Source organism: Mytilus edulis, chromosome 3 (genome assembly GCF_963676685.1).
Source record: "Mytilus edulis chromosome 3, xbMytEdul2.2, whole genome shotgun sequence".
In the NCBI taxonomy this organism is placed as follows: Eukaryota; Metazoa; Mollusca; class Bivalvia; order Mytilida; family Mytilidae; genus Mytilus; species Mytilus edulis.
In genome coordinates, this window is record NC_092346.1 from 35431032 (window position 1) to 35454865 (window position 23834).

Sequence of the window (23834 nt, forward strand, 5' to 3'; positions counted from 1 at the left end):
TAGAAAAAAATTAAACATTAATTTTTCATTACAGATTTTATTTATTACCTTAAGTAGTTGTTACTTTATCATGTGGTACAAAAATCATTCCAAAAAATCAATTCGTGTTGTCCCCAGCAGACTTTTAAAATGTAGATATCACTTAAAAAGCTCCAAATTATCTCCCTTTGGTGCAAAAATGCCATTTTTGGCAATAAAATTGAAATATCTTTTTTTACTCATCGGTGACCTATATTTTTTATTGTTGTTTTCGAATAAGCTGTACATAAACTAAATAATTGTAAAATTTTAGCGATTTCTGTAATTTAGTTCTTTTTTTATTTCGATATTACCGCTATTTCTCCTATTAGTTCAACAGAAAAAAAGGACATTCACAAAAATGTATGCTTCTTTCGAAGGCAGATTGTGAGCGTAAATGAACGGTGACCCCATTTTTTTATTTCATTTTTCTATTAAGTATAAGATAAAGTTCATTTATAGAAAAATTTAGAGAAATCCTATATTAAATAAAAAAAATCATTTAGACCCGCGAGCCCCCTTAACAACCTTTAATAGTTGAATTTTGTCAGATTAAGTCGGAACCATATTTTGGGCATAATTAGCAATAATTATGCATTGAGAACTTTTCAAAATGTATGTAATAAATTGTGGTCATTATAGAAACGCTAAAATAATGTTTTATAGGCAATGTCCAGTCGTTAGAACTAATTTATCAGTATTTATCATGCATAAACAGTAAACATTTTGTAAAAGAGTTTTTTTTTAATTCTTGCATTGTATTTCAGTCAAAACCATGTATTGAACTTTTAGCATTGTCTACATTTTTTTTGGAGTGAAGCAATATAATATATAATGATCGATTAACTGACCAAACTGCTTTATCTTGTTTATATTTTTATAAAATAGATAAGATTTTTGTTTTGTACATTACGAACAATATCCAGTTGTTGCATACTCATTTTTCATTTGTGATACATGAATTAGGAAATGAAATTTGCTTTAATATTGTATTGAATTTATTTCATAAATAATTAATCATGACAGTAATTTTTCACTACTTAAAATCATTATTTGTTGCTTCTTTGATTATTTAATATCATTTTGTGATTTGATGTGAATATGAGAAACATTCCTTTAACAACAGTTATTGTCTCCCATTGGTAGTTCTTACGACTTAACTAACTTGGTTTAGGAAAAGTGGCTGGCTTTAATTTATTATTTTACAGTGGTGAGTAGGGGAGATAATTTAAAGTTTAGTATTTGTTATCTCCCCTTTGTAATTTGGTTTAGGAGATGATGATTGATTTGGTTGTTTCTCATAATGTCAAATATGGCAGCCATGTATCGAGCAGTTGATATTTATTCACAATTTAGATTAAGATTGTAGAAATTTATACAGTAAAATCACAAAACATACATTCTAGGGTCTATGACAAAGAGAGAAAGATTTTGTAGATGAATTTTTTTTTTTGGCATATTTGATACATTAAACTAGATTTTTCAAGACATTTTAGCAATATTTGTAAATTAACCATTGTGTTCAAATTTGTATTGATTATAACCAAGTGCATAGCTTTCTGAGGCTGTAATGGTAAAAAGATTTTGCTCGTTTTAGTTTATTTTGTTTGACAGTGCCTGTGGACATTTCTACCTCTTTAAAATAATTCTCGTTTCGAAATCAGTAATTGAATAGATTGATTCTGCTATAAATAGGCTGATATTGAATCATATGTGAAATGAACAGGTGAAAAATAAATCTAATTTGAGAATTGTAGAATGAACAAATCTGTAGGGGGCGGGGCAGAAGATCTCTGTTGGCATCCTAGTGCCATATTGTACAGTTGAACATATAGTGTAATCTATTTATCATCTACAAAATAAACTATGCTTTTATACTTAGTTGTTTTATTATTATACCCCTGCTTTAAGGGAGTTCGCTTCTCAGTTTCAAAGTAATTAACTTTTCAATACACTAGTTTATATTGATAGGGAATTAATTAAGGAATCCAAAGAGCAAAAAAAATATGTAGGTCACAGTGCCTGTTTTTGAGATATGAGCCATTAAAATTTTGGCAGGAAAATATTCTCTCTTGACTTTTCATAGCTTTATCATTGACAAGTTGAAGTTCTCAAAAACTTTTAAAAAGTAATTAAAATTTTATAAGACTTTTACAGATGGCTTATCATTATGCATGTAAAAGATTTTCTTAAAGAAAAATGGGGGTCACCAGGCAAATTTTTTCAAGGCATTCAAATTAATAAAACCAGAGGATTCCGAAAATCTGACAAAAAATCCAAAACATGACAAGCCAGCTTCCTTAAAAAGGTGAGGGTCTGCTGTTTTACCTCTGTACATCTGTCAGTCTGTCCCATGAATATTTTTTCGTCACATCCTTCTCAGGAACTACAAAACAAGGATTTCTGAAATGTGGCTTCAGGGTTTGTTTATATGTGATAGCTATACCGTGTGATGCTTTTTCAGAATCATTACTCAACAACTTCCTGTTTACCTTATACTTTTAGCTGGCATTATTAAGCAGTAGCTAGGAGTGGGATATATATTGCATTTACCCGGTCTATCAGTGCTTGCACATCTCTTTGTTTAGTCAGTAAGCAGTGTTAAAAATGATCATACAAAATAAAAAAAGTTTATTTATTGATCATACACTTGGGGCCTTGGCAGTCTAGTGGTGTGATTGCCAATGAAGAACTGCTTCAAATATGCACATGTTGTAGTGAAATACATAGAATCAAGGATGCACACATGAATTAGTCTAAGACAAGATTGTGACATCGTAATTATGTCATTATATGTGACTATTTCCATCCATATTTATTTTTTTGAAACATTGAGCACTACTAAAAACACACCTGTAACTCAGGAAAAAATTAGTTGGGTAATATAGCTACAAGTGAGCTACAAGAGATCTTATTAGGTTTTGAATTTTGTTTTTATGGTCCAGTCAACAAAATATCAGATATATCTTGCAGAAAATTGTTTGTCATTTGTTAAAGAGTTTATTTTGAAGTAGGTGAATCTTTAAAGAAATAAACTATCCCAAAGTTAGTCCATTTTGAAGTAGGTGAATCTTTTAACGAATGAACTGTCCCAAAGTTAAGTCCATTTTGAAGCAGGTGAATCAAAGTTAAGTCCATTTTGAAGTAGGTGAATCTTTAAAAGAAATGAATTGTCCCAATGTGAAGTCCATTTTCAAAGAATGAACTGTCCCAAAGTTAAGTCCATTTTGAAGCAGGTGAATCAAAGTTAAGTCCATTTGAAGTTGGTGAATCTTCAAAAAAATGAACTGTCCCAATGTGAAGTCCATTTTGAAGTAGGTGAATCTTTATAAAAATGGACTATCCCAAAGACTAGTCCATTTATGGGTAAACCTTCGTGACACCTATTCACTATAAATGATATATTGGATCACTGATTACTTAATATAAGAAAACTATGAAATAATGATTACATAGTCATAGAAACAATTGTTAATCTAAAAACTAATAGTTACCGGAACAAATCTCTATGACAACTGTTAAGTTAGAAAACACAGACAAATGTAACAGGTTATATGAGTGTTACTCTTAACCCAGATATGCAGTCACTTCTGAATAGTGTTAGTGATTTGTTTTTCAGAGATGTACCAAATAAATATTTCTTTCTTAAACATGATCTATATTCACAGTGAACAGTCTTAGCCAAATGCTTTTAATACACAATTATTTAAACCCAGACATGTATTCACAAGTGAGAAGTTCTTAATACACAATTGTTTAAACCCAGATATGTATTCACAAGTGAGAAGTTCTTAATACACAATTGTTTAAACCCAGATATGTATTCACAAGTGAGAAGTTCTTAATACACAATTGTTTAAACCCAGATATGTATTCACAAGTGAGAAGTTCTTAATACACAATTGTTTAAACCCAGATATGTATTCACAAGTGAGAAGTTCTTAATACACAATTGTTTAAACCCAGATATGTATTCACAAGTGAGAAGTTCTTAATACACAATTGTTTAAACCCAGATATGTATTCACAAGTGAGAAGTATTAGCAGTACCAGATAAACCAAATGATTCCCTAAAACAGATATGTATTCAAAAGTAATAAATCTTTTTGATCAGTTCTCTGCACTGTTCATTGACTAAATAATAATATTGATTGATTGTTGGTTGCTTTACGCCACATAAGCACAACTAAATAATAACAGAATCATGATTATTTTTCAATCAACAGATACAAATCATTTCTATAATTGGTTAATCGATTTATGATAAAATTAGTAATGAAATGGCAACCTTCTTTGGCTCATTACACATCAATAATGAAGATTATAATAAAACTTAGAGGGTAAATATATAAGAATGGATCTTGAAATTCATCAAATGATTGCTTGATTGCTCCTTAAGGTCCTTATGGAAATATTTCATCCATAATCAGTACATATTAATGAGATATTTTAATATACTCTGCATTAATTTATTTTTCAGGCAGACTATTTTGCTGAACTAATTTACATTTTTGTTAAGGGACCAGTCGAAGCCTGGCTCTTTGTGTGGGATATCCTTGCATGTGTAGAAGACCCATCATTGTCCTTGCAGTTTACTGCTCTTTGATCAGGTTTTTTTCTATAGAAAATTCTACTTCATTGAATTTTATAAATTTATGGTTCACTTGTACACACAAAATCCACATAAATTTTTATATGAACATTAATAAATCCACAGCCCCATACTCTGTACTATACCACAATTCCGAGTAAGATTTTCTTTTGCTAGTCATAAGGTTATAGTCTTCAGGTAGATATCTAACCCTTCTCGGACTTATTATTCTGGCTCCATAATGGACCTTTTTTGTTCTAAACTCCTAAATGAGTGGCAGAGAAGTAGCAAGTACCAAATACATAGTTTTGGGTTTTACCCAGCTAGGTTAGAATCAATGATCACAGACACTCAAGATGAGTACTATGCGGTATGGGCTTAGCTCATTGTTGAAGGCCGTACGGTGACCTATAGTTGTTAATTTCTGTGTCATTTTGGTCTCTTGTGGAGAGTTGTCTCATTAGCAATCATACCACATCTTCTTTTTTTTATATAGGCTACTAGGAGACAAGATGATCTTTCTTTTACAACAAAACCCATACATGTTTTTAGAATGTTCTTGAAAGTGGAAAACTTTTATTTGCGCTTGTTTAAGAACATGCCAGGTGTTAAAAACAAAACTCTTCAGTCAGAATTGTATAAATTTGAGGTATACAGCTAACCTAAGTAAACCGTGTCACCAAGTGATTCAAATATGGAACAATAATTTTAAATTTACTCTAGATCAAAATTTCCAATTGACCTGACCAATTTCTAGAAAATAATTTTATTCATGTATATATTTGATTGTAAGGACACAACTCTGAGAGGAATATAAACACATGCACACACGTCCATGGACATCAACCTGTCCCAGTACCTCAGAAGATATCTTAAATTTTGCTGTAGTAATCAATAATAATACTGGCACTTCAATGATTTATTTTTATAAATGCTTCATATATGTTATCTACATAAAATATACTTTTATATAGTAGTTACAATTTAACATCAAATATTTTCAATTTCTAATATTGTCATAATTGAGGTTAAGTGTCAAATTTTTCTCTCTACAGATTATTGCAGACTTGAGTATATAACAACAATATTGCTAAAACATACTGTTATAAACTAAGGTGTTACTCCATTTTTTCTCCACATTGTAGAATTTATTATTTTAACTTCAGGTTAAGGTTTAGGTTTAGAGATCTTCCAGAAATAAGATAAGGAGGGGATTGACAGGCAGTTAATAAATAAATTTAATTGATTATTTCCTTTAATTGTTCAGACTCTCTTTGGTTAGGCCTGTTGGTCACTAGAAAATATTCTTAACCTTTAAATTTTGAAAGTATAAAATTGAGAATGGAAATGCCTACCCACTTTTACAATTAAAACTGGGTCACCCATAACTAATTGCTGTAGTAATAAAAATAGATTTTTTAAAAATAAATACTTATCTAGTATAACCTTTCTAGAACTTAAAACGAAAAATGCTATAAAATTTCAAAGCTCAGAAATTTAGAACTAACATTATTTAACAACCAAGAAACCATACACCTAAAATCTAAGTCATACCAACCCATTCAGGGAAAGTGAAATAGATTTCATATATACTACCCTGTTAATATTAAACCATCATACATTTTAAGTACATAACACTGTTATAGTCTTATGTTAATCAATAAACATATTTGTACCAAGTGTTTATTCATGAAAATCAAAATGTAAAAATACCTCAAAACAAAATATTTTCCAAGGTGTAACATACATTTGTTTTGTAAATTCAACTTTGCAAAAATAATTGGTACAATTTTGGGGTATATCATGTTTTCAAATACCGTAACTTTAATTGCATTCTTTTTTTTTTTACAAAGAATAGAATAAAATTAATAGAAATTCATTGAAGCTTGTCATTTAATATGGATAATGGAATAAAAATCGTCCTTCAACAGGCATAATGAAATAAATACATTAAAATTACAACAAAGTTGTAGTTTATACAAAATAAAATCAATTGTTGAAATATATGGAATGAATTAATGAAAATTCATCCTTTCTTTTGATAATGGAATAAAAAGCATTGAATTTTATCGAAAAGCATAATGGAAAAAAATATATAAAAAATGAAATTAATAGAAGCATTTCATTTCACATTAGAATGGAATAAAATACATTAAAATAATAGATATCATCTTTTCATAAGAAAATGGAATAAAAAAAAATACATTCATAGAAACTCATCCTTTCATATTATAGGAAAATGGAATAAAAACTAAAAATCGTAAAAAATCATCATTTCTACGATCATGTAATTAAAAAATAAAATCTAGGGAATCTTTCTGAATTATATTTTATAATGGCAGTGAATGGCTGCTATTTACAAAAGAGAATAAATAAACAATGGCACTAATGGTTATATACAAATGTAAAATATATAATTATCTAGCTAACAAAATAATATTAAAATATAACAACAATAATAAATTAAAACAGGGTGTTATTTTGTATCAACTATTCATATCTCTCAAACGATAAAAATTAGTAAGAATTGTAATTCAACATAATTTTACAATATTCACTCCTGTCATTCTCAAAAATTCTTCAAAACTCAAAATAAAATGGTTTGTACTGGCATTTTATATGGCAAGATCATGAAATGTGGAATAAATTTTCAAACTTTTTTTTCAGTCCATTCATGATTGCATATATTACACCAAACACAACTTTTTCTCACTTAAATCTATTAGACTCTTCCATTTCACCACACTGACATATTTAACAAATCAACACCGAGTTCAATTCCAGAAATGATTCTTTTATTAGATATGCTTTATCTGAAGAAAATTCTGAACAAAACTGGATTTTGATAACAATGAGCAATGCTAGATGTACAAAAAGAAACCAGTTTTGTTTGTCTCTATAACTCTACGTTGGAATGACTTCTTCTAGTGTTGTAGCCTGAGCATACAATAATATCACAGATATTGCTTAGTTTATTGGGGGGTCATGACCCTGTCATAATGCTTTGATTGGTGAACTAGCAGAGAATTGTGGGTACTGGTTCCGTAAATCTAGGTCTTCCTGTAGAACTAATGTCTTCTGTTGTAATGAATTGACCTGTGACTTCAAGGAGTCAATAGTGTCTTCCAACTCCTGAAAGACAGAAATTTTTTTTTAAGTCCGTTAATTTTCTATATGCCTTGTATTATGAATGAGTGTAGAATACAAATACAATGTTATAAAACTTTTGTGGCAAATTTGGAAAGTTCTTGAAAAAGATAAAATAGCTGTAAAAACATAAAAATAAATTTGACAAAAAATAAAGAAAAAATCAATATGATTTAAAGTTTAAGGATAAGCAGAAATATTTTGCAAATGTTTGTGACAACAAGTACAATACAGTTTTCTGAAAGTGTGCAACAACCATCTTATAAACTTCAAAATTAAAATGATGATGAGTGAAAACCCAACCAAACACACAGTGTAAATTTTAACCTGTCCAATTTACCATAGTGAAATTACAAATTAACTGATGACTCAGACCATGTTAAGGGCTTCAAAAAAAAATCCCTGTCTAAAAATTCTCACAAGAATCTGAATGTGAAGTGATTTGACAATATCAATAGCATTATAATTATTGATATTCATAGGAAAAAATATGAGCATTAATTCACATTTTTCATTGTGTGATTTTATGGTTTTCAATAACTATTGACTCTTGAAATTGCAGTTTATATGTCCCTTTCCCTTGAGGACCCTTAAAATTGAGAATGACTCATGTTTTTGCTATCTCTATCTATGATTCTAGTTAACCTTTAACCTAAAGTGGGACAGATGAATGAACAAATGTACAGATGGATGGAAGAACGAACAGACAAACGAAAGCACAGACCAGAAAATATAATGCTCCTCTATTGTAGGTGGGGCATAAACAATATATATATTATATGATTAGAAACAGGATTTAAAGCATCCATCATCATCACCAATTCAAAACATGTGGTAGTTATAACAAAGTGCATTTGCCATCACACCAGAAAATCATATACCTAAACTAAGTTGTATTTAGCAAATCATGAAAACAAACAAAAACCAAGAATAGATAAAACACAAATCCAGTATCCACCTGAAACAAAGAATTTTGTTTGTATGATTGCTTTGAAGTTTTGATTACTGCCATGACATATAAAATGATACCTGATTAGTGATCATATTGTTATAAACACATTTGTTGCAAGGTAAGAAACAAGACAATGTGATTGCAAAAACCATGTGTAATTTATTTTTCAAATGACAATAAACATAACAAATATTATTGACAACAAAGTGATTGAGGTGAAAAAATGATATGAAATGATGATGAGGAAAAAAAATGTTGCACACTTTTTTTTATAATAAACATGTAATTTGTATTTTTTTGTTTAGATATCTATCATATTAACTAACCTGTCTGACTGACGATGGCATTAATCCTCTCATTTTCTCTTCAAATGCTAACTTCAACTGGGTTACCTAAAGTACAAAACATTTTTATTATCAATTTGCTAGCTTGTGACTGAAACTGAACTCATTGGATTTGTCTGCATCTATTAGAAGACTCTCTTTATCTTACCAATGAAGTCTCAACACAACATACATGGCTATTGTTCTGCAATATCATTAAATAAGTTCTTAGTTTTGAATTATCATATCACACTCATTGCAGGGGTAGAAACTGCAGTATAGAGTTATCTAAAAAAAAAATTGAGCTTGATATATGGTAGACAACTGTCAAATGTTGAAGACTAAATGATGATCGCTAGATGTTGTTGTTAGGCTGTTGTCACATTGACATATACAAGCAACCAAACATCTCTTTCAGTCATATTCAAATTTAGATCTTGACATATGATATAGACACCAGTCTAATGTTGATCTCAAGATATTGTTTTTTTTTTTTGTTAGATTGCTATCACATACAGTACCACATATCTCCTTTTTGTTATATTTAGATTGAAATAATCTCCAATCAATTGTCACAATTACCTTTTCATCATGATCTGCCTCCATCTGTTCTATCCTTCTCTCTAATGTTCTATTTCTGTTGTGTTGAGATTCATTATCTTTCCTCATGCTCTGTAGAAACAAAATTTAAAATTTATTGCAGCACATCTATTTAATTTCATGTGAAACTTTCAGTTTCAAATTTTTTTACTTAGAGATCAACAGGACAAGGTATATTTGTTTAACTAGAGCAAATGTCAATAACGGTCTGAATGTATTATTTAGGTATGTCAAATATTTCCTTCAAACCTTTTCTCATCTTATTCTGCAAAAAATACATCTTTTGACTAGTGGTTTGCATGTTCTGAACCCTGTATTTGCAGAGGTTATATTAATTACTAATTGATACTACATGTACTACTGTGACAGCATAGAATATAAATCTTCAGCAACAAATGTCAAACTAATTTTATTGCCCACTTTCATAAAAGAACACAATATTTTACCAATATCAGTGAATTTACAGACTCAATATCTATCTGTTTTACAAGAACTGACATTCTGACAAGTTTGAAAAATCTGGAATTTTAAAATTTAAAAATTAAACAAATTTAAGTTGATAAATATTGTACCCTACTGAACAACTGAACACAACCGTATAATCTATTTTTACATCATAAACATGTTTAATTTATCAAAATAACATTTACATCTAAATTAGTAGTGTAGTTCTTCTTCATATTCCTTCTGTCCTCTTCCTGTTTTGTTGTCGTATCTTTTAATTTCTTATCTCCAGAATCTTTAATCCTGCAAAATTGACAAAATTACAAATATATTCATTAATAAAACAGTAAAATATTTAAAGAAATAAACACTTGCTTATATTTTTGTTTCTGTATTTCCTGAATCAGAAAAAAAAATCAGTTTCAAAAAAGGAAAATAAACAGATAATGCTAAAAGAATGATGAACTTATCTTAGTTTAAAGTAAATCGCAAACCGGCAATTACTTTTTAAAGCAATAATTGAAACAGATACATTAAATATTCATGAAAGATCAATCAATACAAATAAAGATAGTTCCATACCTTTTAATTTCATCTCTCAGATGACTTATTGTGTTCTGCAGCTCATTAATTGTCTGAAAATTAAGAAAATAAAGATGTCCTTTAAAATATATATTCATGAATATAGTATGTTCAATTGACATTTTAAAAATTTTTGTGAACTATGTCTGACTGGATATAAAATACAAGTAAGTTTTATTCAGATTGTCTTTGATAGATGACTTTCACATTTATGCATTTTCTGGTAAATTTTCCAATGTTAAAAAGATGATAAGAGATGATTGTTCAATAATGTCATACACAAATTGAACACATATCAACTAGTTTTACACACTCATAAAAATTGACTCCAAATAGGTGTATAAGGTTCAGCTGTTGTAAAGACCCTTTTTGATTGCTTATCCTAAAATATTTTTTTCCACATTTGGCCTTCAAAACTTTCAACATACTTATTGAAAGTTATTCAAGAAACTTATGTTATGTGCACTCAAATCAGTATCAAACATTTACACTGAGTTCTTATATCACATTTTAAAAGAAATCGTGCAACTTATACTAATAATCCCTACCTCAGCTGCTCTGTTTCCTCGTTCATTATATTCTCTTTCTATATCCTTCAGTCTATTGTTAGTCTAAAACATAAATATCATGGCGTTAGTTTTAAATTAGGAAGAAGTATTAAGAAAATTTATTGGTAAGAGTCTGAAAATATATGAATCAGTTTCAAATATACATGTAACCAGATGCTCCGCAGGGCGCAGCTTTATACGACCGCAGAGGTTGAACCCTGAACGGTTGGGGCAAGTATGGACACAACATTCAAGCTGGATTCAGCTCTAAATTTGGATTGTGATTAAATAGTTGACACAGCATAGGTTTCTACAGAAATGAATGTGGTCTAATGAACTTAAAAAAAAATGTTTGCATTTGAGCAATTCACTATGCTGTTGAATATTAATCCTCTCAAAAAAATGTTTGAAGAAATTTTCTTTTTATTTATGAAATCTGAAATGAAAAAAATTGACCCTCCAATTTTTTTTTCACATCCCCCTTTCCCTTATTTCAAAACTGATCTCAATTCAAATTTCTAATGAAGTTTGCAACAATAACTACTCATTTAAATACATCATAAAATATTAATTGTAAAAAAAGTGCTTGTTATCACTGAATGGTAAAGATTGTTTTAATCTATCAGTTGGTAGTAAAAGTGAATATACATTGTATATTGTATAAAACAATGATTTAAGTTGATTCAACTACTATTCTGGACAAAGAAAGATAACTCCAATTGAAATCCAATTGGAATTTCTTGCTATTGCACAATATTGTGCAATTAGATATTTCTTGCTATTGTGGAATACTGTGTAATTGAAAATATTTGCTATTGCACAATACTGTGCAATTGAAGATTTCTTGCTATTGCACAATACTGTGCAATTGAAGATTTCTTGCTATTGCTGAATACTGTGCAATTGAAAATTTCTTGCTATTGCACAATACTTAATATAATAATTTTGGATCCTGATTTGGACCAACTTGAAAACTGGGCCCATAATCAAAAATCTAAGTACATGTTTAGATTCAGCATATCACAGAGGCCCAATAATTCAATTTTTGTTAAAATCAAACTTAGTTTAATTTTGGACCCTTTGGACGTTAATGTAAACCAATTTTAAAACGGGACCAAAAATTAAGAATCTACATACACAGTTAGATTTGGCATATCAAAGAACCCCAATTATTCAATTTTTGATGAAATCAAACAAAGTTTAATTTTGGACCCCGATTTGGACCAACTTGAAAACTGGGCCAATAATAAAAAATCTAAGTACATTTTTAGATTCAGCATATCAAAGAACCCCAAGGATTCAATTTTTGTTAAAATCAAACTAAGTTTAATTTTGGACCCTTTGGACCTTAATGTAGACCAATTTGAAAACGGGACCAAAAATTAAGAATCTACATACACAGTTAGATTCGGCATATCAAAGAACCCCAATTATTCAATTTTTGATAAAATCAAACAAAGTTTAAATCTGGACCCTTTGGGCCCTTTATTCCTAAACTGTTGGGACCAAAACTCCCAAAATCAATACCAACCTTCCTTTTATGGTCATAAACCTTGTGTTTAAATTTCATAGATTTCTATTTACTTATACTAAAGTTATGGTGCGAAAACCAAAAAAAATGCTTATTTGGGTCCCTTTTTGGCCCCTAATTCCTAAACTGTTGGGACCTAAACTCCCAAAATCAATCCCAACCTTCCTTTTGTGGTCATAAACATTGTGTTTAAATTTCATTGATTTCTATTTACTTAAACTAAAGTTATTGTGCGAAAACCAAGAATAATGCTTATTTGGGCCCTTTTTTGGCCCCTTTTTCCTAAACTGTTGGAACCAAAACTCCCAAAATCAATCCCAACCTTCCTTTTGCAGTCATAAACCTTATGTCAAAATTTCATAGATTTCTATTTACTTAAACTAAAGTTATAGTGCGAAAACCAAGAAAATGCTTATTTGGGCCCTTTTTGGCCCCTAATTCCTAAAATGTTGGGACTAAAACTCCCAAAATCAATCCCAACCTTTCTTTTGTGGTCATAAACCTTGTGTTAAAATTTCATAGATTTCTATTCACTTTTACTAAAGTTACAGTGCGAAAACTAAAAGTATTCGGACGACGACGACGACGACGCAGATGATGACGCCAACGTGATAGCAATATACGACGAAAATTTTTTCAAATTTTGCGGTCGTATAAAAATTAAACTAATGAAGAAGCACAATTTAAGCTAGAAATACTATTATTTTCTTTTATAATTTACTCAAAAGCGTGATCCTTTAAAAGTGACACTGCTAAGCACATTTTCTTTAGGTCATATTCATTTTTGAAGACAGTCTAAACTTAAAACAGTCATATGGCTCTCTGGGCTAGATTTATTTGTTAAACACTGTTTTTGTCTTGACATTTAAAACATAGCAAAACACGAATGTGTCCCAAGTTCACTGATGCCCATCCACACTATCACTTTCTATGTTCAGTGGACTGTGAAAATGGGATAAAATCTCTAATATGGCATTAAATTTAGAAAGATCATATCATAGGGAATCTGTTTACTAAGTTTCAAGTTGATTGGACTGCAAACTTCATTAAAAAATACCTCGACCAAAAACTTAAACATGAAGCGGGGCGGATGGATGGACGCAGACCAGAAAACATAATGCCAATAAATGGGGCATAAAAATCCTGACTAATCTATAGGTACTGACCTTTTCCAACATTTTCTCTAACTCTGTACTGTGTGATTTCTGTAGTTCTAATCGTTGCTGCTCCATCTCTGATCTCATTTTAGAAACCTAAATATAAAATATGACTGATTACAAATAGAACCAGATGCTCTGCAGGGCACAGCTTTATACGACCGCAGAGGTTGAACCCTGAACGGTTGGGGTAAGTATGAACACAACATTCAAGCTGGATTCAGCTCTAAATTTGGATAGTGATTAAATAGTTAACACAGCATAGGTTTCGGAAACAGAATGAATGTGGTCTAATGAACTTAAAATATTTTTTTTGCCTTTGAGTAATTCACTATGCTGTTGAATATTAATCCTCCCCCTTTTTTTTCACATCCCCCTTTTCCTTTTTCCAAAACTGATCTCAATTCAAATTTCTAATGGAGTATGCAACAATAACTACTCATTTAAATACATCATAAAATATTAAAATGTAAAATAAAGTGCTTGTGCTTGTGCACTGAATGGTAAAGATTGTTTTAATTTATCACTTGGTAGTAAAAGTGAATATACATTGTATATTGTATAAAACAATGATTTAAGTTGATTCAACTACTATTCTGGACAAAGAAAGATAAAATTTCTTGCTATTGCACAATATTGTGCAATTAGATATTTCTTGCGTTTGCGCAATACAGTGCAATTGAAAATATTTGCTATTGCACAATACTGTGCAATTGAAGATTTCTTGCTATTGTGCAATACTGTGCAATTGAAAATTTCTTGCTATTGCACAATACTGTGCAATTGAAGATTTCTTGCTATTGCTGAATACAGTGCAATTGAAAATTTCTTGCTATTGCACAATACTTAATATAATAATTTTGGATCCTGATTTGAACCAACTTGAAAACTGGGCCCATAATCAAAAATCTAAGTACATGTTTAGATTCAGCATATCAAAAAACCCAAGAATTCAATTTTTGTTAAAATCAAACTTAGTTTAATTTTGGACCCTTTGGACTTTAATGTAGACCAATTTGAAAACGGGACCAAAAATTAAGAATCTACATACACAGTTAGATTCGACATATCAAAGAACCCCAATTATTCAATTTTTGATGAAATCAAACAAAAAAGTTAAATTTTGGACCCTGATTTGGACCAACTTGATAACTGGGCCAATAATCAAAAATCTAAGTACATTTTTAGATTCAGCATATCAAAGAACCCGAAGGATTCAATTTTTGTTAAAATCAAACTTAGTTTGATTTTGGACCCTTTGGACCTTAATGTAGACCAATTTGAAAACGGGACCAAAAATTAAGAATCTACATACACAGTTAGATTCAGCATATCAAAGAACCCTAATTATTCAATTTTTGATGAAATCAAACAAAGTTCAATTTTGGACCCTTTGGGCCCTTATTCCTAAACTGTTGGGACAAAAACTCCCAAAACAAACCAAACCTTCCTTTTATGGTCATAAACCTTGTGTTTAAATTTCATAGATTTCTATTTACTTATACTAAAGTTATGGTGCAAAAACCAAAAATAATGCTTGTTTGGGCCCCTTTTTGGCCCCTAATTCCTAAACTGTTGGGACCTCAACTCCCCAAATCAATCCCAACCTTCCTTTTGTGGTCATAAACCTTGTGTCAAAATTTCATTGATTTCTATTTACTTATACTACAGTTATTGTGCGAAAACCAAGAATAATGCTTATTTGGGCCCTTTTTTGGCCCCTTTTTCCTAAACTGTTGGAACCAAAACTCCCAAAATCAATCCCAACCTTCCTTTTGCAGTCATAAACCTTGTGTCAAAATTTCATAGATTTCTATTTACTTAAACTAAAGTTATAGTGGGAAAACCAAGAAAATGCTTATTTGGACCCTTTTTGGCCCCCAATTCTTAAAATGTTGGGACCAAAACTCCCAAAATCAATCCCAACCTTCCTTTTGTGGTCATAAACCTTGTGTTAAAATTTCATAGATTTCTATTCACTTTTACTAAAGTTAGAGTGCAAAAACTAAAAGTATTCGGACGACGACGACGAAGCCAACGTGATATCAATATACGACCAAAAAAATTTTAATTTTGCGGTCGTATAAAGTTGACTGAACAAATGTTTATATTTCTTACTGATAGAAGTCATGTCTGTGAGTGTTCTTATTTTATAGTTATAAACTTTGCCATACCTCAAATCATTAAAAAAAAACTTGTAATAATTTTCCATGATATTCTGCAGAATCTAAGATGTTTGCCACTCACATTTTTCAACTTAACTATAGATATGTCAGTGTGCATAAATCTATGTTGTAAGTATTCAAAAATAATTTCCAATTCTTAGTATGAATTCCTTGCACAAAAATGGAAGTTATCTATAAATACCAGGAGCGGATCCAGCCATTTTAAAAAGGGGGGTTCCCAACCCAGAGTAAAGGGGGGTTCCAACTATATGCTCCCATTCATATGCATTGATCGGCCAAAAAAAAGGTGGGGTTCCAACCCCCGGAACCCCCCCCCCCCCTGGATCCGCCACTGAATACTAACACCATAGATAAATGCCCACTGAAATATCTTTTTTCATCATTTTAAACAATCATTTACATTTGACTTATGGAAAACATCTTTAATTAGTCACATTTTAATAACAGTACAATCATATAAAACAAACCTCTGCCTCATGGTCTCTTTGCATTTTTTGTTTTTCTTCCTCTCGTAACAATCCCAGTTCTACAAGCTGTTGTTTGCGTAGTTGATTAGCCTGTACAACTTCTTCTCTTAATTCCTGTATCTGTTTTTCCATCATATGAATTTTCTGTTAAAATAAATTGTGTGTAAAAAGTATGTTTTAAACAAGAATGTGTCCCCAGTACACGAATGCCCCACTCGCACTATCATTTTCTATGTTCAGTGGACCGTGAAATTGGGGAAAACCCTCTAATTTGGCATTAAAATTAAAAAGATCATATCATAGGGAACATGTGTACTAAGTTTGAAGTTGATTGGACTTCAACTTCATCAAAAACTACCTTGACCAAAAACTTTAACCTGAAGCGGGACAGACGGACGAACGAACAGACGGGCGAACGGACAGACGGATGAACGGACGCACAGACCAGAAAACATAATGCCCCTCTACTATCGTAGGTGGGGCATAAAAACAACATGCATACAAACCTACAAAAACCATAGGATTTAACTATTTTTATGTTTGACACTACAAATACAATAGAATTTACTACAATTAACACATTCTTGTTCATGTGACACAAAGCACTTATCAATCAATTATATAACTAATAGATTAAGAAATAGATTTGAACCTCTTTCAGTCTAAGTCTAAGGGACTGGAAGAAAGTATTTGACTATCCAAGGTTTTACTGAGACTAGATCGAGTGTGTCGTCATAAATTTTGAATGCATGAGATATGAGGCTGTAAGAATTGCTCAACTTAACTAAGAATCTGAATGACCATGTTCCACTCTTCAAATGCATCAATCAAACAGGAATGTTACACGAACCGAGCAATAACTTTGACTCATCTTAGTTTTCAACACAACAACGTGGTTCATCTGTATTACTGTGGATTCATTATTATTCGTTGGATACCAATTTTCGTGGATTTTGTGGGAACAGACGAACCACGAAATTAAATGTTCAACGAATACCAAATTTTCTATAGGCTTGTATGCAGATTTCTCCAAAACCACGAAATTAAATATCCACGAACATATAAGTTTTCCTCAATCCACGAAAATTGGTATCCACGAAAAGAAATGAATCCACAGTATACAGTCAAACCTGTATAAAGAGGTCATAAATGGGATCAGAAAACTCATCTTATTGGAGAGATGACCTTTGAACTGCCTAAGTATTACTACAGTGGGACAAGAAGAAAGTGACATTGATAGCAGGTTTCACTATAGATATAAAGTATCATTACTATAATTATAAAATATTTGGTACCTTTGAATCTTTATCTTGTTTCTCTTTAAATCTACATTCTATGTCATATACTTCATTCCTATTCTGTTCTTTCATCGTGTCTATTTCCCTGTCATGTTCAGTGAGGACCATTTCCTTCTGTTGATGGAACTCCTTCATGTACTGTGCTTTCTCCTGTTCTAATGACATCTTTAGTTCTACTTCCTGTGGGAAAAATAAAATACTGTTTTAGAATAATCATTCCAATATGTAAGTATGCGGTCATGAGAAAATAGGGTGGATTTACATATTTTTGTAAGGATCATAGCCAACTTTTTCACATTGTTGTAGGCTGTTAGGTTGTCTGTGATTGTTTAAACTTTGGTAAATGTCTCATTGGCAATCATACAACAACTCCTTATTTTTATAATTAAATGTCTGGCAACCATACCACAACTCCTTATTTTTATAATCAAATGTCTGGCAATCATACCACAACTCCTTATTTTTATAATTAAATGTCTGGCAACCATACCACAACTCCTTATTTTTATAATCAAATGTCTGGCAATCATACCACAACTCCTTATTTTTATAATTAAATGTCTAAGATTATTTTTGCTATGCTGTAAAATGCATTTCTCTGATGGATGCAACCTTTCATTCTGAAAATGCATTTATTCAGTTGACAAGCTCAACCTTACAATCTAGTTTTAAGCTCAGTTCATCAAAAATATTTAGCATTCATTTGCTCTGTAACTCTGCTACATCTAACTCTTTAAAATTATATTTAAAAGACCAAAGTTTTTTTTTATAGCTATTGCAAGTATAATACATGTATTACCATAATGTGGATTCATTAATATTCGTTGGATACCAATTCTTGTGGATTTCGTGGGTACAGGGGAACCACGAATACAAATGTTCAACGAAATACAAATTTTCCACAGAACAGTATGCAGACTTTGTCAGAACCATGAAAACAAAAAGCCACAAATATGCAAGTTTTCATTAATTCACAAAAATTGATACCCATGAAAATAAATGAATTCACAGTATTACACTTAGAAGGCTTACCCGTCTTTCATGCTGGTCTCGTTCCTCATCCAACTGCTTCTGGAATTCTCTCGCTTGTTTTTCTCTTACTTGTTTTGATTTGTTCAAATCTGCTTCTACCCTTTCCATCTAATTAAAAGTATATTAAAAGGTAAATAAATTTCTTATTTCTTTAATACTTATTTCTTTATTCAAAATGTAATATGAAATTCCAGGGTCAATCTTTTGCCTGAAAATATCTGGAGTTGTGATAACGATGAAATTAGTAAGAACATCATGTTTCCCTATCCTTCAGAAAATCAGTAGCAAGAAATGAAGGTTTTTTAATAGCTTCAGAGCAATATCATTATTTCAGTCCTATTATTTGAACTCTTAGATAATATATTAGAACAGTTTCAGGCAAACTTTGACTGTAAACTGTATTATAAATAATGTTTTTTTAATCATCAAGATAAAAAGAAAAAAAATCTAAATGGGCGTTCCTCACCATATAATAATTGGGGGAGGGGGGGGGGGATTTGAATGATAAGCAGTACCAAAATATTGTATTTGAAATAATTTTTTATTTGATAAAACAATTTATATTCTGTATTAAGGTGGTACCCAACACCTTAACTAAAATTAATTTGGCTCGTTTAATTTTCTTAAAATTTTTACAAAGTATTTACTTTGATCCTTTGACAAATATATAAAAATTTCAAAAAAATTGAACCAACTGTTTAATCAGAAAAATTACACTGGTTATATAGTAGTTTGACAAAAACTTATTTTGATCATTGAGAAGCTTAATATTCACTTAACAACACAACGTCATTAAAACATTCTGCTGATTTTACAGAGTTGTCTCCCTGTAGTGTTAGGTACCAGCTTAATATGCAAACATGATTTTTTTAATAACAAATGATGTCAGCACAAACATAGATGATATCAGCACAAAAAAGATGATGTCAGAACAAAGATGATGTAACAAACAAAGATGATGTTAGAACAAACAAAAAAGATGTCAGCACAAAAACAAATGATGTCAGCACAAACATAGATGATTTCAACACAGTCTGATGATGTCAGCATAAAAATGAATGACATCATAACAGAACGGCAAACTCTAATTTCAAACTATTGAAAGTTTATAAATCTGTAAAGATAATCTTCAGCAATATCCAGACCTGAGTGTAGCTTTTTGATAAATGTATACTTTCCATCAAAAATAATTTAAGGTGGTACCTAACACTACTGGGAGATAACTCTATAAAATTCAGCTAAATGTTTTAATCACAATGTATGAGTAAGGAAATATAAAGCCAGTGATCAAAATTAGTGTTTCTCAAACTGCCATATAACCAATATTTTTTTTCTTCTGATAAAGTGGTGGTTAAATTTTTATATTTTTGTCAAAGGGTCAAAGTAAACGTCAAAATTTTATGAAAACTAAATGAGCCACATAAATATTAGTCAAGGTGTTGGGTAGTACATTAATGAAGCTTTGTTTATAGATAAAAGTTAAATTTGTCAATTGGTAAAACTTACCTGCTGTTTCATTTCATCATACATTCTCGTCTGATTTTTTTCTACTTGACCTTTGAAATCAGTCAGAGATTTTTCAGATTGAGCCGTCTGCTGTTTATTTTGTTCTTGAAGGGACTTTATTTCATCTTCTTTTTCCCTACGAAAAATTACAAATATATAAGCCACTCAAATAAAAATTTTAAGCCCTACAATTATACCACAGTTTTGCAATGTATATGGCTTATTGGTCTTTATAAATTCATTGGCAAAATTATATGACTATATTATCTATACCATTTCTTTGACACTAAAAATAAAGCCAACACAAAAATGTAAGTAATAGCTTGGAAAGTATCAGATTTGCCCAATATCCATTATTTCAAGAAGTTCCTGTTAAAATCAATATCAATCAAGACATAAGTTTTTGAAAGAGAAAAGATTTTGTAAAACTCCGCTTTCTGTTTGAATGTCTTTTTATAATGGTTGGAGATAGCAGCATGGCAACTATGATAAATATAAAACAACCACATAAATTAACATAAAAGTTACATAACAATGTTTGCTTACCTGATTGATTGTTCTAACTTGTGAACCTGTTTCTGATGACTCTGTTCACTGTGTTCCATTTCTAGTTTCATTGTCCTAACCTGTAATAAAGGGAGACAAGTTAGTTTTAGCCTGTAATAAAGAGGGGGGAATGTGAGATTTCACTGTGGACTATTTAATGAAGGGAGACAAGATGTAAGCTTTGACTGTGAACTGTGTAATAAAGGGTGACACTTTGTAAGCTTTGACTGTAAACTGTGTAATAAAGGGAGACAAGTTGTAAACTTTGACTGTGAACAGTGTAATAAAGGGAGACAAGTTGTTAGCTTGACTGTGAACTGGGTAATAAAGGGAGACAAGTTGTAAGCTTTGACTGTGTACTGTTTAACAAAGGGAGACCAGTTGTAAGCTTTGACTGTGAACTGTTTAATAAAGGGAGACAAGTTGTAAGCTTTGACTGTGAACTGTTTAATAAAGGGAGACAAGTTGTAAGCTTTGACTGTGAACTGTTTAATAAAGGGAGACCAGTTGAAAGCTTTGACTGTGAACTGTTTAATAAAGGGAGACAAGTTGTAAGCTTTGACTGTGAACTGTTTAATAAAGGGAGACAAGTTGTAAGCTTTGACTGTGAACTGTTTAATAAAGGGAGACAAGTTGTAAGCAATGACTGTAAACTGTTAACAGTAATATCATGATGTATAAGACAAAACACAATGTGGCTTGCATGGAGTGACAATATATAATTGTACTGTAAATTCAGAAATTATTGCGAGGTTTTTATTATTGCGAATAATGCGACTGAGTTGTAAACGCAATAATTAAAACTCGCATTTTGTAATATTTGAACTGACTAAGCATGACTTTTCTCAAAATCGTAAAAATTAAAATCGCATTCAAGTGTAAAATGACAAAATCGCAATAATAAATGCACGCAATAATTTCTGAATTTACAGTAGCAGATGACAGTCTCTACATCCTATTTGACCCACCTTGAAAAATAACCCCAAAAAAAAAGCCAGTGGCAAGGAGGGGTTTTGAAAATATCTTCCTACCCTACAACATTCCTTTCAATGAAATAATCCTAATCCATGGACTAATGAGATATCATGAAGACTACAAATTCATACCTGTTTATCATGTAAGTTTTCAAGATGTATCTTTCCTTGTTGCTGTACTTGTTCCATTTCCTGATAGAAAAAAAACATTTGAAAATACAATAATATTATCTTAGTATCATAATAGCATAACCTCATACTGAATAAACTGTACCATCTAAAATGGCAAAAGATAATTTTTTTAAGAAATTCTAAGAAAACTATAAATATACAGGAATGAAAATATTTTTTTTATGTTAAAAGCTCTAAAATACATTTATTGAAACCAGTTATTTCCTTAACATTCAACATTCAACGAACACACAAATAAATTTAAAATCAAAATATTTTAACATCAGAGACCAAAATTTCACAAAAGTCATTTGACGACCATTGGTCACTTTCTAAGAATTAAGAACCCCTTAGAATTATCATAAAATCAACATATATATATCACAAAATCGTACATTTTTTCAATAACATTTGGATTTTCAATTGATGCACTGTTCAAACAAGTCTTGATACCCTAAGACATATAAATCCTTGCTTTTCAAATAATAATTAAAAAAATAAACATTTTAAGAAAGCATTTTTACTCTCAGTCATGAAATCCTCTACATTGAAACTTTCAGTAGCTAAATAATCTCGATACATACCCTTATTTGTCTTTGTCTTTGTTCTTCAGCATCTTTTAGTGACCGCTTGAGTTGGTCAACTGACTGTTCTAAATCTGATATAGTATCTGTTGCCTGTAAAAAAACAAATCAATGTTTGAGATTGAATGATGATTATAAATGGCTGATTACCTATGCTGTTATTGGCAGAAAAAATCTGAATTATGGGTCCTCAATGCTCTCTAACTATTACTTTATTTGGGCTTTTCAACATTTTTTATTCAAAAGTCACTGCTGAGTTTTTTGGAAAACGAAACATGCATCTGGCAAACAGAATTTTAATCCTGGTATATATGATGAATTTATTGCACAAGACCAACACACAATGCTGGATTTTTGTACATGCTAGTTTCCATGGTAACAATATGCCAGAAGATAAATGATAATGAATCCACAGCATTATTTATACCAACCTTAGCAGAAGATAGATTATGTTCTTGCTTCATAAATTCCAGACTAGCATCAGTTTTATTCTTGATTGTTCTCATTTCCTGGTTGTGAGCTTCGATCATCCTTTGGTGTTCTCTATCCAAATTCTTATGACTGAAAAAAAACCGATTTAAATTTATTCTTTTTCTTTTTCAGTATAATACACTTATTTATGTACATGTATGTTTCTTAAATGTGAAACAATTTGGTTTAACTGTCGTTATCCTAACCTCGTTTTACTGAAGCAGACACTCATGAGATGAGTTGAGGATGAGAAAATGTCTGTGTAAAAAAAGTTAATTATGTTAATTGCTATTTTCCTCGGAAATGTCAATAAAATAACTTATAATTCCATAACATTCTATTCTTAAAAAAAATGTCCCTCTATTTTTTTATTATTTTTTTGGCAACGGAAATGTTTTCCTCTGTTTATATGTAATCAAGTGTGCCACCATAATGTCAATTGAATTTAAAACCCTTTCTTTAAAGTTTGCAAACAGTGTAGCTGTCTGAAATTAGCATACATACAAAAACATAACTATAGAACTTTTGATTACACAAATGGTTGAAAATTAATACAAGAAAAAAAAGCATTGAAAGAACAATCAAAACTATATTTTCAGTCGAATGTTGTGCTTCTAAACTTTTTTGTAGTAGGCTGGATTATCGCAATTTTACGAAATTTTCTTTTGATCTTGCTGACTGATAATTTTCTTTCTCAGTGGAGTCG

At 30.6% G+C, this 23834-nt stretch overlaps 2 protein-coding genes across 5 annotated transcripts in view; one reads left to right on the forward strand and one right to left on the reverse strand.

Moving 5' to 3' along the window:
• Nucleotides 1-1895, forward strand: part of LOC139516342 (vasodilator-stimulated phosphoprotein-like) — a 32566-nt gene extending 30671 nt beyond the window's left edge. Inside the window, exon 14 of the mRNA XM_071306396.1 lies at nt 556-1895. The gene's annotated coding sequence lies outside the window, so the exon portion shown is untranslated. The remainder of the gene's footprint in view (nt 1-555) is intronic.
• Nucleotides 1896-5513: 3618 nt separating this feature from the next.
• The window catches only part of LOC139516317 (centrosomal protein of 112 kDa-like), a 42228-nt gene continuing 23907 nt past the window's right edge, over nt 5514-23834 (reverse strand). For all 4 annotated transcript variants that reach the window (XM_071306362.1, XM_071306359.1, XM_071306360.1 and 1 more), the window contains 15 exons: nt 23089-23218; nt 22658-22750; nt 22035-22094; nt 20929-21008; nt 20383-20518; nt 18877-18984; nt 17842-18024; nt 16547-16690; nt 13903-13989; nt 11206-11268; nt 10658-10710; nt 10282-10378; nt 9614-9703; nt 9035-9100; nt 5514-7741 (listed from right to left, as the gene is read on the reverse strand). In XM_071306362.1, coding sequence (XP_071162463.1) covers nt 7604-7741; nt 9035-9100; nt 9614-9703; nt 10282-10378; nt 10658-10710; nt 11206-11268; nt 13903-13989; nt 16547-16690; nt 17842-18024; nt 18877-18984; nt 20383-20518; nt 20929-21008; nt 22035-22094; nt 22658-22750; nt 23089-23218 — 1528 coding nt within the window. In that variant the 3' untranslated portion in view covers nt 5514-7603. The remainder of the gene's footprint in view (nt 7742-9034; nt 9101-9613; nt 9704-10281; nt 10379-10657; nt 10711-11205; nt 11269-13902; nt 13990-16546; nt 16691-17841; nt 18025-18876; nt 18985-20382; nt 20519-20928; nt 21009-22034; nt 22095-22657; nt 22751-23088; nt 23219-23834) is intronic.